This window comes from Silurus meridionalis, chromosome 3 (genome assembly GCF_014805685.1).
Source record: "Silurus meridionalis isolate SWU-2019-XX chromosome 3, ASM1480568v1, whole genome shotgun sequence".
NCBI lineage: Eukaryota > Metazoa > Chordata > Actinopteri > Siluriformes > Siluridae > Silurus > Silurus meridionalis.
The window spans coordinates 11446194-11460391 of NC_060886.1; the positions used below are offsets into that span (position 1 = coordinate 11446194).

The window sequence follows — 14198 nt, forward strand, 5'->3', positions numbered from 1 at the left end:
TTCCAAGTATCGTGTTAATTATTAGATCGTGCTATATAAATATTAGACCACACACACAAACACACACAACACAAGTTATGTTTGAACAACCTACTAGCCAATTTCTTTATTTAAACTGCATAACTGTCAAAGGCTGATCACACCAAAATTGTATCTGTTAGTTTCTATATTTAGTATATATTTTCATATATATATATATATATATATATATATATATATATATATATATATATATATATATATATATATATACACACACACACACACAATAAGATAAACAATAGCTATGTCAAGATGCATACAGTATTTAAATGACATGGTACAATACCTTTCAGAGAGTCACAGCTTTTATGTGTATGGTGGTCTAAAAATAAACAGGATGTGCTTGTGAAAAAGGTGTTGAGATGAGAGGACAAAAGATGCTGAGAGTGAAGCTTTAAGATCACCAGACAGATCTGAGCACTGGGGCCATTTCCTGTTAGAAGGGGGCTTCTAGAGACAGGCAAATGTGCAAAGTATAGTGCTACACAACTTTTTGGTGAAGCTAAGAGAATTACAAACAAGAAATAAGGCTTCGACAAAAAAAAATTTCTGGAGTCTCACCGATGGAAATGGCAGTGTTGAAGAAGGATACCCTGCTTGTCCTGGCCCTAATGTTTTCCTCTGCAGGTGAGTTCTATTTTCTCTCCATTTCTATTTTTATATAAAGAGTTATCTTGTCTAAATTTAAGTCATATAAACCAAAGCTTACTCATTCGTTAAAAGAGATAAATTATCATGATTGAATTGAATATAATGACGGAATTTATAATTAAGTACAAATGTATAATTTGGGATTATACATCATAAATTTTTTTATACATTTTATAGATGACTGTCAAAGCTTCTCAGTTTAACCTGCGAAATAAAGAGGCAGTGCATAACACACATTTGTTTCAATTTAGCACTTGCACTTATCTCTTTTCACCCGTTTCACTGATAGCATAGACTTGCATTCTTACATGTGCCTTTTTGTTTTTATGTTGTCATTTTGTTACAACCATGTTGCATCAGTGATGTATTTATTTTTTTCACAATGAAGTCAGGAACGTTAAGTCTGACTGTTTGCGTAAATCTTAAATCATCACACGGTGGATGCTTGATTGGTGAAGTTACATGCAGTTTTCATACTCTGAAAACATAATTCTTTTTAAAATCACATACTTTCTTAATTACTTCATCACATTTTATCAGCAATATAATTCTACTATTATTATTAATATTATTATTATTATTGGTTCACAAACTTGTAGTAGGGCGATTAAAACCCATAATGTGTTTATAAATATTTTATAATATAAAAAATATTTTTTTGTCTACATGATGAATCCATTGGTACACATAATATATATGTATGTAATATATATATATATATATATATATATATATATATATATATATATATATATATATATATATATATATATATATAAAAAAAAAAAGACACATATATATGTGTGTGTGTGTGTGTGTGTGTGTGTAAAATATCTTTGTGCTTCGTATTTTGCTTTTAAGTGTAAAACCTATTGTGTTTACACTACTAGGCTCAAATTTACAAATGATATTGTTTATATTATTAAACTTCTAAAGTTATCTACCAAACTAAAGGTTGCAATCTCACCATTTATCCCTTTTTCCACAAGACAACAACATTTTTTAAAAATAAATTAATGAAACATGCTCAACATAAGACCAACAGAAATGATCTTTCTATACATATTTATGTAGCGTTTCATTTAGATACTCTAGAAGCAAAACCGTTATTCTAAATAAAACATTAATAAAACATAATTTAGAAGACATAATAGCCAAAACCAAAATTGTTTTTGTGTGCATTCAAACAAATACAATGTGAATTAGTGACAAACGGTTTCGTGTATTAATGTTATATTCGATAATTATTTATATGTTAGGACGTTCTTGACATATGATTTACAGTTAGCAACTGAGAAACACATTTAATCCTGAGTTAATTGGGCAAAAGATGCTTGAAATGATAAACACTGTTCTATTCATTTTATAAAATACATTTTGTATTCAAAGAACTCTCTTTTCTAACACAATCAAAATAAAATTTCATACATTATGTTTAAATTAGTTACAACACTAGTTGTAGTTGTTTTTTTTCACTGCAACTAGATGCTTTATCACTTAATATAAAATAAATACAAAATGCTAACTTATTTTAACATATATATTGTATTTAACATGTATGTTAATACAAATAATACTCAGCTAAGAAATGTTGCTCTGCTTTTGTCCTCCTTATTTTCCTGTTCATTACCAATTGTATTGCTGGCTAATATAGTTGTTAATTAGAATCCTTCTACTATAAATAACCTTTACTGTAGTATCTGAATCACTTTCTCCAACGTATATGTGCAATTTTAATTAATTATGGTGCATGAGAAAATGTACTTAAATGCGTGTGGGTTCTACCGTATTACTAACCACTAACCCCAAGCCCTCATTAGCACTTACTTCGAAAGGCAGTGATGCACAGAAACTATCAGCATCTATCTTTCACCTATTTATGAGAAACCATTCTACATTCTAAATTGCACACCATAGCGTGTAAATACTCCAGCCACATCTCTGACAGGAAGACTGAGTCAAGTCTTTAGTTCATAGTAACACCAAGTGAAATTAAACCACCTGGCAGTCAGTGTCCTTGGAGTTGCGCTACAATACTATTATTTTCAGTAAAATGTTAGTAGATATTCTCTCTACGATCACTTTTTACTAATGGTACATGCCCATTTATTCTTGACCTGTAAGAAAATATATTAATCATTATTTCTTCCTGGGAAGAATTCAATATTTTGATTCAAAACAGCAGACAAGTGGTGGATTTGACTCTACAGTCCAGCGCAGTATCTCATGCCACGAGCTCAAGGGCAAACCCTCAATTAACAATTACCTCTATAGTGTTGTTTTCATAATTCTGTTGCTAAGAAAAAATGTTGATCTCTTTTTGAATTAAATAATTTTGTCTTCACAAAGGAAAAAGCAATACTGATTTGAATACTACATATACTTCTTATCATCACAGAGGCCATTAGCGAGAAAAGAAGTTGTAATCCTTGATTGCTACAGATAGAGTGCCAGAGATTGCAAAATGAGGTGGAACAAATCAAGACCTTTAATAATTTAATACATTTTTCTACATAATCTCAATGAACACAAATGTTGTAAACAGTCTGAAAGTTACCGATTCTGATTAATAACACTAATGCTGAAAACTTTGGAAACGTTTCAGCGCAGTGTAATATTAACGATTTCTAACAGCTTGGATGGCTTTCTTTATAAATGCCTCTGCCTCTAATCCTCTCACCAACTTTTAGATATTCATTCTTTAAAAATTCACCCTCTCGCATTGTTCTTGATATATTGTACCTGCCGTAACTCAGCTCGATGCCATACACTGGAGACTAAGAGAATTGTAGCAGTTTAAGATTTTTTGTTTGATTTTAGATCATGTTGCAGGAAATATACTGCATCTTTGATGTCGAAAGAAAGAAAGAAAGAAAGAAAGAAAGAAAGAAAGAAAGAAAGAAAGAAAGAAAGAAAGAAAGAAAGAAAGAAAGAAAGAAATGGTCCTAGTTTGTTTGTTAATAAATACATTTCCTATTTCCATTCAGAGCTATTAGAACGCAGACTAATAAAAGATTCTAATAAAATATTGTAATAAAAGATTAAAACAAAGAATAAGAGAATAACAAATTATAAAAAAAAATAGCTTTTTTATCATTTGTTATTCTTCCTTATAGTTTAATGTCACACTGTTTTACTGTTTTTTTACGCTTGGTTTATGCTGCAACCTTTATTGTTGCTTAAAAATTTATTTTTTTAATTATTTATTTATTCTTGATTCATGCATTCTTGTTCTTCCACCACCTGTAATAGCTTCCTCTTCATTCTTTGCAGAGGCCACAAACTTTAGTGACCCCATCATCTGCTACGTGCTGGATGCAGTTCTGCTGTTTTATTGCATTATATTTACGGCACTGTATTTTAAACTTAAGGTAAGATTATTAATTCATTAATTCATTTATTTGAAGTGCTTTTGTTTAAACCATCTCCTAATTGACTTTTTAGTTTGAAAAGGTGAAGACCTTTGCCATTGTACATGACAAGCCTTCTAATGGGGTAAGTTACTTTGTTGTATTCTATTTCTAAGTGTATTTGGGCAACATTTCTGGAAGAAAAAAAGTATCAGTGTTTATGCAAGCACAATTATTAATTAATAAATAAATTAGTAATTAATTACTATAATCTTTTACAATATCTGGTCCTGGTCTGGTCTTTTCAAATTTAGGCTCAAGCACCGGAGGAGGGGCAATATGAGGTATGTTTAATTTAATGCAGATGTGACAGATGTAAGAGAGAAAATTATTTGAATGAGTACACACACAACATTACGGTACATGGTCTAAGATAATAACAGTAATATAATAATAACAGTTGGGCGAAGAACAGAGTTAGGTTTTCTTTACATGAAGAGTCTTACATTACAGTGGAAATGCTGGAGGTGATGTGGAGTAATATCAAAGTGTTAGACAACATAGCAAAATAAGTGCATTTTTAAAATAAATAGCCTTAAATTTAATACCAAGCTTTTGTTGACTAGATGAATTCCATGACTAGAGTTTAACTGAATATATGCAGTTTTAATGCACTTTACTTATATTATTATGAGAATGGCATTATTTATATAATACATTAAGTACCTTTCATTTTACTCTATGAACAGCACTAAAATACTACTACTACTACTACTACTAATAATAATAATAATAATAATCATCATCATTATCATCATTATTATTATTATTATTATTATTATTATTATTAACCATGCTTTTAAGAATTAAAACAATTGAAAATTGTCTTATTATTATTACTATTACTATTATTATTACTATTATTATTATTATTATTATTATTATTATTATTATTATTATTATTATTATTAACCATGCTCTTAAGAATTAAAACAAATGAAAATTGTCTTATTATTATTACTATTACTATTATTATTATTATTATTATTATTATTATTATTATTATTATTAACCATGCTCTTAAGAATTAAAACAAATGAAAATTGTCTTATTATTATTATTACTATTATTATTATTATTATTATTATTATTATTATTATTATTATTATTAACCATGCTCTTAAGAATTAAAACAAATGAAAATTGTCTTATTATTATTACTATTACTATTATTATTATTATTATTATTATTATTATCATTATTATCATTATTATTATTATTATTATCATTATTATTATTATTATTATTATTATTATTATTATTATTATTATTACTACTACTACGATGTTACAGAATTTTGCCTCACCACTTTTACCACTTGTTCGATAGGCAGCGGGTGTGAGCAGCAAACATTTTTTATCTGAAATCTTTTTTTGAGCATATCCAACAATCAGTTTACCGTGGAAACTGTTGTAAGAGCATAAAGGCATTTGAAAATCTATATTTTATTGAATCCTAAAAATCACATCACAACATGATTTATTGTTGAAATCTTTAAATAGGTGACTAAAGTACAACTTATTATGTATTATTTGAGTAAAAATATTATTTAAATACCTTTTATTTATCACATGTACACCATAATAATAATATTAATAATAATAATAAATCTTGAATTTAACATATACAGTATAGAACATGTCTATGTATATAAGTCTATACAAGTACAAACCATTAATGCATTTGAAAATCATTCAAAGAGATTTTTTAAACCAATAGTTAAACATAACCAATGCAGTTGTTTAAGGGCATGTTTATTGTGATCTCGCATTCTACTGCATGCAAAGAACTGTGCAACAGCATATTGCACTCTGTAACGTTGGGTTAGAGCTCCTGGCATCTATACATTTCTCACAATCAGAAGCTGAGAAAACTTCATCAACTTGCATTTTTCTAAGATGTTAAAATGCTGTCAATGAACAAACTACAAACTTGTTTAATTATTCAATTCTACTTGTTGCGTTATTGGAATAATGATCATTATACATTATCATGTTACATTTTCATTACAATTTCAAACAGTTTATTTCAAGTAGATTCCTTTTAACTGTCAAAGCATGGATTCTGCACTGGTGTGGCTTGATTGCCTTATTCATGACTAATTTATGTCTAATTCTTTCTCCTAGATAAAATAACAAATGGTAAATGGTAAATGGGTCTAGCAAGCCTCATTACTTTTATTGGATGAGCCCTTGTGTTTGTTTTTGGATTCCCCTACTGCACTATTAGGCTGTAAAGAAACAAGTTACCCACTGATGTCTCATATAGCCAGATGGTGCTCTCTCTCATGATTACCTGCTCTCTGGCAAATTACCTAAACTACTGAGAAATTTTACAGAGCACAAAGCATATAAAGGTTCCAATCATAATTATGCCAAGACTGCCATATACTCTTCCCTGTCAATCAGAGCGACACCAGCCAATCATGGTCATCTGTGATTTCACATATGCAGAAAAGGGTGGATAGCACTTAACCCTACCCTGTCACACTGAGTGTACAATAAAAGATGATGTTGGCTGACTTCATGTGTTTCAGAGGGTACACGTGTACATTTATTGAATTGGATTAATTCATGTATAAAGTGTGAATCAAACACAAACAGAGGCATTAAACCTGGTCATTAAACATTAGTAGTTAGTTACAATTAGTTATGAATATTTTAACTATAAATAAGGTTTTCTTAATTTGGCAAAAGACATTTTTACTTGGAAACAGTTACTGCGCCGAATGTGTCACGGGACATCTGGTTTAGGAGTTGAATAATGTTATGTTCTGAGGATTTTAATTGCTTATAAAGTCTGTGGTTAATGCAAAAGAAAATAGCTTCTCTTTTACTTTTTCACCGTTTTCCAGTGTTTCCAGGGCAGGGCATACTGGTTTGGTTCACATTTAAAGAAAAAAAGCTTCCGGGTTTTTTTACCACAACCACTTCCGTTTTTTTTTTTTTTTTTAGTACTAAACACACATAGGCAGGTTGCATTACACCCTGGTTAAAAAGGCGAATGGTGTAGGCCCAGCTGTAGACCCAGATGTAGACCCGAGGCCCTCTGGTGGAGGTCTCTTTAAGCAAACTTAGAGTAAGTTATTTAAGCACATCTGGGATGTTTTATTAGTGAAATCAGCTTGGTTGTTTTTATCTGCAGGTACTGGTGGGCCAGTCAAATGACGATTACCAGGAAATCCAAAAGAAAAGCGAGGTATGCGGTCAGAGTTGCTATTCTTAGTCTTTCGTCATTAGTGTTTGGAAGAGACTTTTATAATTATGTCTGTTATGTTCCCACAGCCTCGCAAGAAAAAGAGAAAAGCCAAAGAGGTAAGTGTCTCTCTCTCTCTGCCCTGCATTACGCATAAAGTCTTCATTAACTGTTGCCTTCATTTTATTAAAGCCTAAAAGCAAGAGAAATGCAGCAGAAGCCATTGAGATGAAACCTACCCCTCCTGTACCAACACGTGACTGAACCAGTACACACAAGACTGCTGTAAAATGTTTAATTTTTTTTTCCTACATCACTTCATGAAAACATCTGCGTAATGAACCGGAGATCTGTACATTTTTTGCACATTTCACCCAGACGAAAATGCGCAATCTGTCTTTTTTCTTACCTAATAACCCTATATATTGTAGCTTTAAAAAAGTTTATAGTAGCTAAAAAAATGGATTTCATAAATATTTATATATTGATTGGTCAGAAGGTGTTAAGTTTTCTAAATGAGCACACCTCTGGGAGTAGTGGCAGTGAAAAGAGAAACAATGGGTTTCTTTTATTTATATTAATACATTATAGTGTGCGTAGTAACAATTAATTTGCAGGGATGTAAATGACATATGACGGATACTCCGCATAATAACCCATAAGATCCCATGTGTAATATAATAAATAAGACATCTAATTCTTGATGTGGTGACGTGTTCTGCAAGGAGTGTTGAGTATCAGTGCTTTATCAGATTTTTCCAGCATGGCAAAGTAATTGGGCCAACTGCAATTTCTGCATTTCTTGGTGACATAGCCTTTGCTTTTTTTCTTCTTCTCTTTAATTTAATTATTTACACGAATGTTCAGGTATAAATCAAACAGTTTTAGAGCTATTTATAATTAATCGACATGAAGGAAATGACTTATTTATGGCCCTTTCAGACATATAATTATACATTTTAATAAATGCCCCTACTTTGTATAAATGTAACAGTTAAAAAGAACAATACATTGTTCATTAATACATTACAAATTGTAATCACTGGCATATATCAGTTGTTTAAAAAATAAAACATTTCATTTACAAGAATGTAAGTAAAAAATGGCACGGTGTGCTGCAATAGGAAATGAAACAACAGCAGAAAGGTACGAGGCCATCCAGATGTTGAATATTTTCGTTATTTTTAACACATTCTTGCCATTGTTTTCAATTTTATTATATTAAGATTGGTGCTTAACAGTTAAGTTACATAGATGGTTTCATAGTAAAGAGGACTGCATGGTAGAAAAAGTGAAAATGCTTCTGGTTGTTAATCATGGTACTTACCTACCATCTATTATAATATATATGAATTAGATTTTTTTTTGCCCAACAAATGGTACTGTAATTCAGAAAGCATGTCCTGAGGGATTTTTTGGCGTGATATAGAAATATTAATCACCACTTTTTGTGTCTGCAAATGTGCTTTTCATGGTCATTTGCAGTAGATTTCTAGTACAGTACAGCTAATGTATATGCAGTAGAATAGTGGATTTTCATGTAATGATGAAAAAAAGGAAACCCATGTCTCAGACACTGTAGATTATCATATAATTAAAACAAGAGAAACAGCTTCTTATGCCAAAGCGTGAACATGAGACACATTAAACACAGTTGTGTCCAGCAGGCCTCAGGACAGGAGTGTCGTCCTATTGGCTTTCCCAAATAAAGAAGTATACTGAGTAACAACTGTCAATTCAGTGCATTATATTATATATATATTTTTTTTACCTGTACAGTAAAGTCTACATGCATAGATTTTTCCATACCATAAAAAACTGTATGTTCTAAACCTAACTGGCAGAAAAGTAGGCTATATTTTGCTAATAAACATGCCCCCCCGATCTTTGTTATTAATCCATCTTGATTTTATGTCATGCTGATAAAATCAAAGACTGAATTAATGCAGTAAGAGCTTATCATTGAATGGATAAGATCGTAATCTGTAATACTTTCTCACAGAGTTGGTGTTTGTACATCAGTAAAAAAAGGCACCCAAACCACGACTCAAGACTTCTTACAATATGAAAACACTTGGAAAATGGTTTAATGATGTTTACAACAAAAGAGATCTGTACAGTTACAGTAAAGATTATCTTTATATATTAAAAAAAAATAAAATACAGCAGACGAAAAAAAAAGAAAAGGTAATCTAATCTACCATATATCCTGATTCACATACTTATATTTCTACACAATCAGTTCTAAGCTACCGTGATGTAGCCGTTGCAGAGTCCAGTTAAAAGCTTGTGTTGAGCGTGAGAGCCATTGAAGCCCTGCTAATAGTGATACCCAAGGAACAAGAAATGAGCCTCACTATTACAACAGTGGCTTAGAGTTCTGATAAGACACACAGAAATACAATCTACTTTGACACTGGTGAAGGAAAAAAAAAAAGATTTAGCTGTAGGAAATGATAATGACCATTTACAGTCCTCGACTGAAACACTATGTACATTTTCCTATTTTTTTTTTTTTTTCTCATTTGTTAAAAAGAAGAAAAAAAAAGAAAAGCAATGGTAATTTGGGCAGTGAAACTGATAATCACATACACAGACAGACCCAAAACGTATAAAAATACTATTTGTTTAACCTACTAATAGTAAGACAGTTCTTCAGTTAACTCCATGCTGTGAGAAAAAAAAGAGCAATACATCCACAAATCAGAATTTTAAAATGCCACTTTTTTTTTTTTTTTTTTTTTTTCTTTTTTCTTCCCATAAGTATTTCAGAAAAATACCAAAATATACATCTAAGCTTTGGAATTACTGAGGTTAAAATTAATGTCAGAGCTGGGATCTGTTGTTTAATACACACGCTGAAGGGCTTGGAGAGGAAGAGAGAGAAACAGGACAAAAGAAAGTGTCATCTTTGGTATCTGCATGTGTCAAACATTTCATATTTGGATTTTTGCTTTGGGATAGAGCTTGGAGTGTCTGTCGACCTTACACTCCATAAAAAGCTGCTGAGTGAAGAGTCGAAGACCCATTTGGTTAAGAGCGGTGTTGCAGAGACACTGCTCCAGCGGCAAACAGGATAACAATGCATAGTTGCACAGGGAAATCAAGATGGCGGAAAACAGCAGAGACAAATTTGAAGGAGAGAAGTTAAAAACAGCACAAACGAAATAACGAGACATCAGTACAGAGCAAGTAACCTTAGAGAGGTCAGATGTGTGGTTTTTTTGGTTAGAGACACTCATAGAAACAGATTTACTTGGTTACATCTATAAAGACAAAAGGCATTGAGTCCAGAGAGCAGACAGTTCATCCTGAGCCAGTTGCAGTGTGCACAGGATGTCCTTCAGTGTGTAATAACTAACATCACCCAGTCAAAGAAGGGTTAATTTTTCAGAGTCCCTTGGAGAAGCCTGCCCTCTGTCCTTATCGTCATCTTATGATATCAGGAGGGTACAAAGGAATTACAGCTGAGTCCATATCTCCAATATCTCCAATCACTTTGTAAGTCTTTGGTTACCACGGAAAGGATGAGGGCTGGTGACTGTGAGGGCCATGAAGAGGACACACACACACACACACACACATACACACCAAATAAGCCCTGCAGTTACATTCATACAAATGAGGGACATTAAGGAGACGATTGTCAAATCATAAAAATAAACTTCAAGGTGAACTACAAAGACAAAGGTGCAAAATAAATATGCCTATAATATGCGTTCACTATATTTAAAAGTAAAATATAAAAAAATCAAAAATCAAACCACGAGTCATACTCTACAAGTTTGGCATTAACAAGTGTATGTGTGTGTTGTGTGTCTCTGGAGCAGCTGCTAGACCCTCGCCCCATAGACATCTGCAGGCTCCTCTTTCAGGACATTTTTTATTAGGTTTTATGTTTTCTTTGCTTGTTTGCTTTTCAAAATAGATTAAAGTAGGTTTTTTACTCTGTCTCGAGTTAGAAATGAGGTATACAACAGCTCCTTTACCCAGTCCAGCAAGCTCAGCCATCGGGTCCATGACTGCGACCACCGTTATCCTTTTCCAGCAATGGACTGAAAGCCTTCTGCGGCAATCTACAGGCCAGAAACTATATGACTACTGCTGTTCCACAAAAACCAAAATCTCTACCGGAGCACTTATCTACATTAACACTACAACAGAGTCTGCTGCAGAAATGCAAAGTCCCCATTCTATCAGTTGCATTTGGCTCTGGAACACCATTTAATCCAATCACAGGTTAAAAGCATAAAGCCAAGTGGTCAACATTGCCTAAATCAGTCATAAATGCTTTCGGAAATGGTGGACATCAAGATTATTAATATTTCCTATGTTTCCCAACTGATCATTAGCTAGAAGTCTTACTTCTAATCAGTTTAATCAAATTCAGAGAAATATTTTTTCCTACAATATGACCTCTGAAGTAGAATGCACAGCTACCAAGAAGAAGGACAACCCCGTTTACCTAAACAACAGCTGGAGTTTGGTTATTAGTAAAGCTTTTTGCAGCAGGTTTCACAACCTGGAAAGTCACACCAAAATAGCAACATTTTGTATGTTTTTAAAAATAAAACATAAAAAAGTCTAATACTCACAGCGTTATTTCAACGATCAATATGTGATTTAGACACAAAAACATGCGGGAATGCGTCCTCTCACTCATCAAAACACTAATATGCACTCGCCGACGCGCATACCATAGTTTGCTACAAAGCGTCAATCATCTAAAATAATAGTATAAAAGGCATAAATGATAATTTAATTTAGTCAAACTAAGAAAGCCAGTGATGTTGCTCCCTTACGCTATATATATATATATATATATATATATATATATATATGTGTGTGTGTGTGTGTGTGTGTGTGTGTGTGTGTGTGTGTGTGTGTGTGTGTAAAAAAGTTGAAATATTTTTTTATTGACTTGATATTCTTTTAACAATAAATTACAAATCAATAATCAACTGAAAGTATGGAGCAGGTGCTTTGTGGGTCCATTTCCCCAGGCAACTGTAAAAGCTAGGAGCACCATGGCAAGCCCCCTTATTCAACAAACTATAATTGTGAAGAGTGTAAATGACAGCTTGTTCCACATTTAAACGGTGTGGCATTACATTTTTGGTTTTGAGGGTTTTCAGTTTCAGTTCAATTGCTAGCATAAAAAGTAAGGTATTATTATTATTATTTTTTTTTGGTCGTTTTTCTTTTTGTGAATAAGCATGACAAACACTACATTCAAATCTTCAGAATAGTTGAATTATAAAATATGAGTATATTACATATGTATATTTATATATCTATATATAGAATTTAGGGAAAACAGTTCTTTCTAATTATTTAAGTCGTTCCTCAGATAAATATCTCAGTAACTCCCCACACGTCCCGGCACCACACCAACTGCACTAAAACAACAGAGATACACAACCATACATAAAACTACTACAGTCCAATAAGGCCATGTGGTAGCCTCAGGACAGAACCGGCTGAGTGAGCAGCAACAAGCCACAAAGACAAAGGCTTTTCACTTTGGCAAGTAGGACAAAAAAAAAAAATAAAATTGGAGGTACCCTATAAGTAGTTGTACATGAAACAGCAGTAGTAGTTCGGCTTAATGTTTTTTTGTTTGTTTGTTTGTTTGTTTTTATGCAGTATTGAAATTATTTAAAAAGACGATTCGAACATTAAAAGCTCTTGTCTGTTGGTGCCATTTTGCTTAAAGCGAACCTTCCATTTAAGTGCTGATGAGGTAATATAAAACAAAAAAATGAATAAAAAAAAATACAAGCATGGCTGTATTGGATAGCAGACTGAGACACAGAAAACGTTTGACAGTTATCCTCCAGCCCGTACATATGGGGTTAAGTGAAAACACATGAAAAAAGAATGATAACTGAGGCATTGAGCATTAGTGTTACACGATACATGTTTTTATAGCTAATGTGACCTGATGTCTGGTTGACAGAGCACGAACGCTTTAAATCAGACATTCTAAAAGTAAAGCAACTATTATTAATGAGCTGAAAGACCAGAATCATGGTTAAACCAAACATAAATTTAGATTTAAAACAATAAATGAATCCTGACTGCATATTAACTCTCTACATGTAAAAGTGGTTTTGGTATACCACAATATGTACCGTTAAAGCCTAATAAGTTTGTGTGTACCAGTGCTGCGCCAGGCTTAGAGGACAGTCAAACAGTGGAGTGGTTTCGGATTTTTCCACAGTCCACACAGTCTTATACACTACAGTCGCAAAAGTGTAAAAGCTAATGCCGCACAGTAGATTCCAGTGAACTCTACGGAGGATGGGAACTGATTTAGGAAGCCTCTAGGATGACAAGTAAATGACTGAAATGTAAAACAGTGGAGGAATATTCGGCACTTGAGGCCATTAACTACACTCAAACATTAAAAAAAAAAAACATATTTAAAAAGAAGTGAGCAGAACACAAGCGGTATTACACTTTTAAAGCTAAACAAGTCATTTAAGTATCTTTTTCTATGCGTTGTATTTAGTAAAAAATAAAAGAAGTAAGACATGAGGAAGCTTGTCAGTAGTGTAGAGTGGTGAGTGTGGCCAGCATTTAGCTGATCCCCACAGGCACAGCAGCTAGCAAGAAAACGACTTTGGTTCAAGCTTTACATCATGGCTGAATTACATTGGAAAGGGGAGAATAACAGATCAATCTGCTAAAGCTCCTAAATATTGACCCAAACCTGCCTAGCTAGTGAATATTTCAGTCTATTAAGAAACAAAACACTCTGGTACCTTAAAAGCACACAGAAAACAAGAACCAGTACAACAAAAAGCACCTTGTTTCCTTCTGCACACAGCAAGTCTTTGAAATATATTAGATTTATGGGTGGGGGAAGGGGGGGCTGCATAAAGCCTACCCTCTTT

General features: G+C 32.6%; 1 protein-coding gene across 1 annotated transcript; it reads left to right on the forward strand.

The window, feature by feature from the left end:
• The first annotated feature begins 426 nt into the window (after positions 1–426).
• Positions 427–13706, forward strand: cd247l (CD247 antigen like). The gene is made up of 7 exons (XM_046844867.1): positions 427–669; positions 3967–4064; positions 4138–4188; positions 4358–4387; positions 7249–7302; positions 7389–7418; positions 7492–13706. Exons 1-7 carry the CDS (start codon positions 606–608, stop codon positions 7561–7563), a joined length of 399 nt encoding a protein of 132 aa, XP_046700823.1. The 5' UTR covers positions 427–605; the 3' UTR covers positions 7564–13706.
• Positions 13707–14198: the final 492 nt, after the last annotated feature.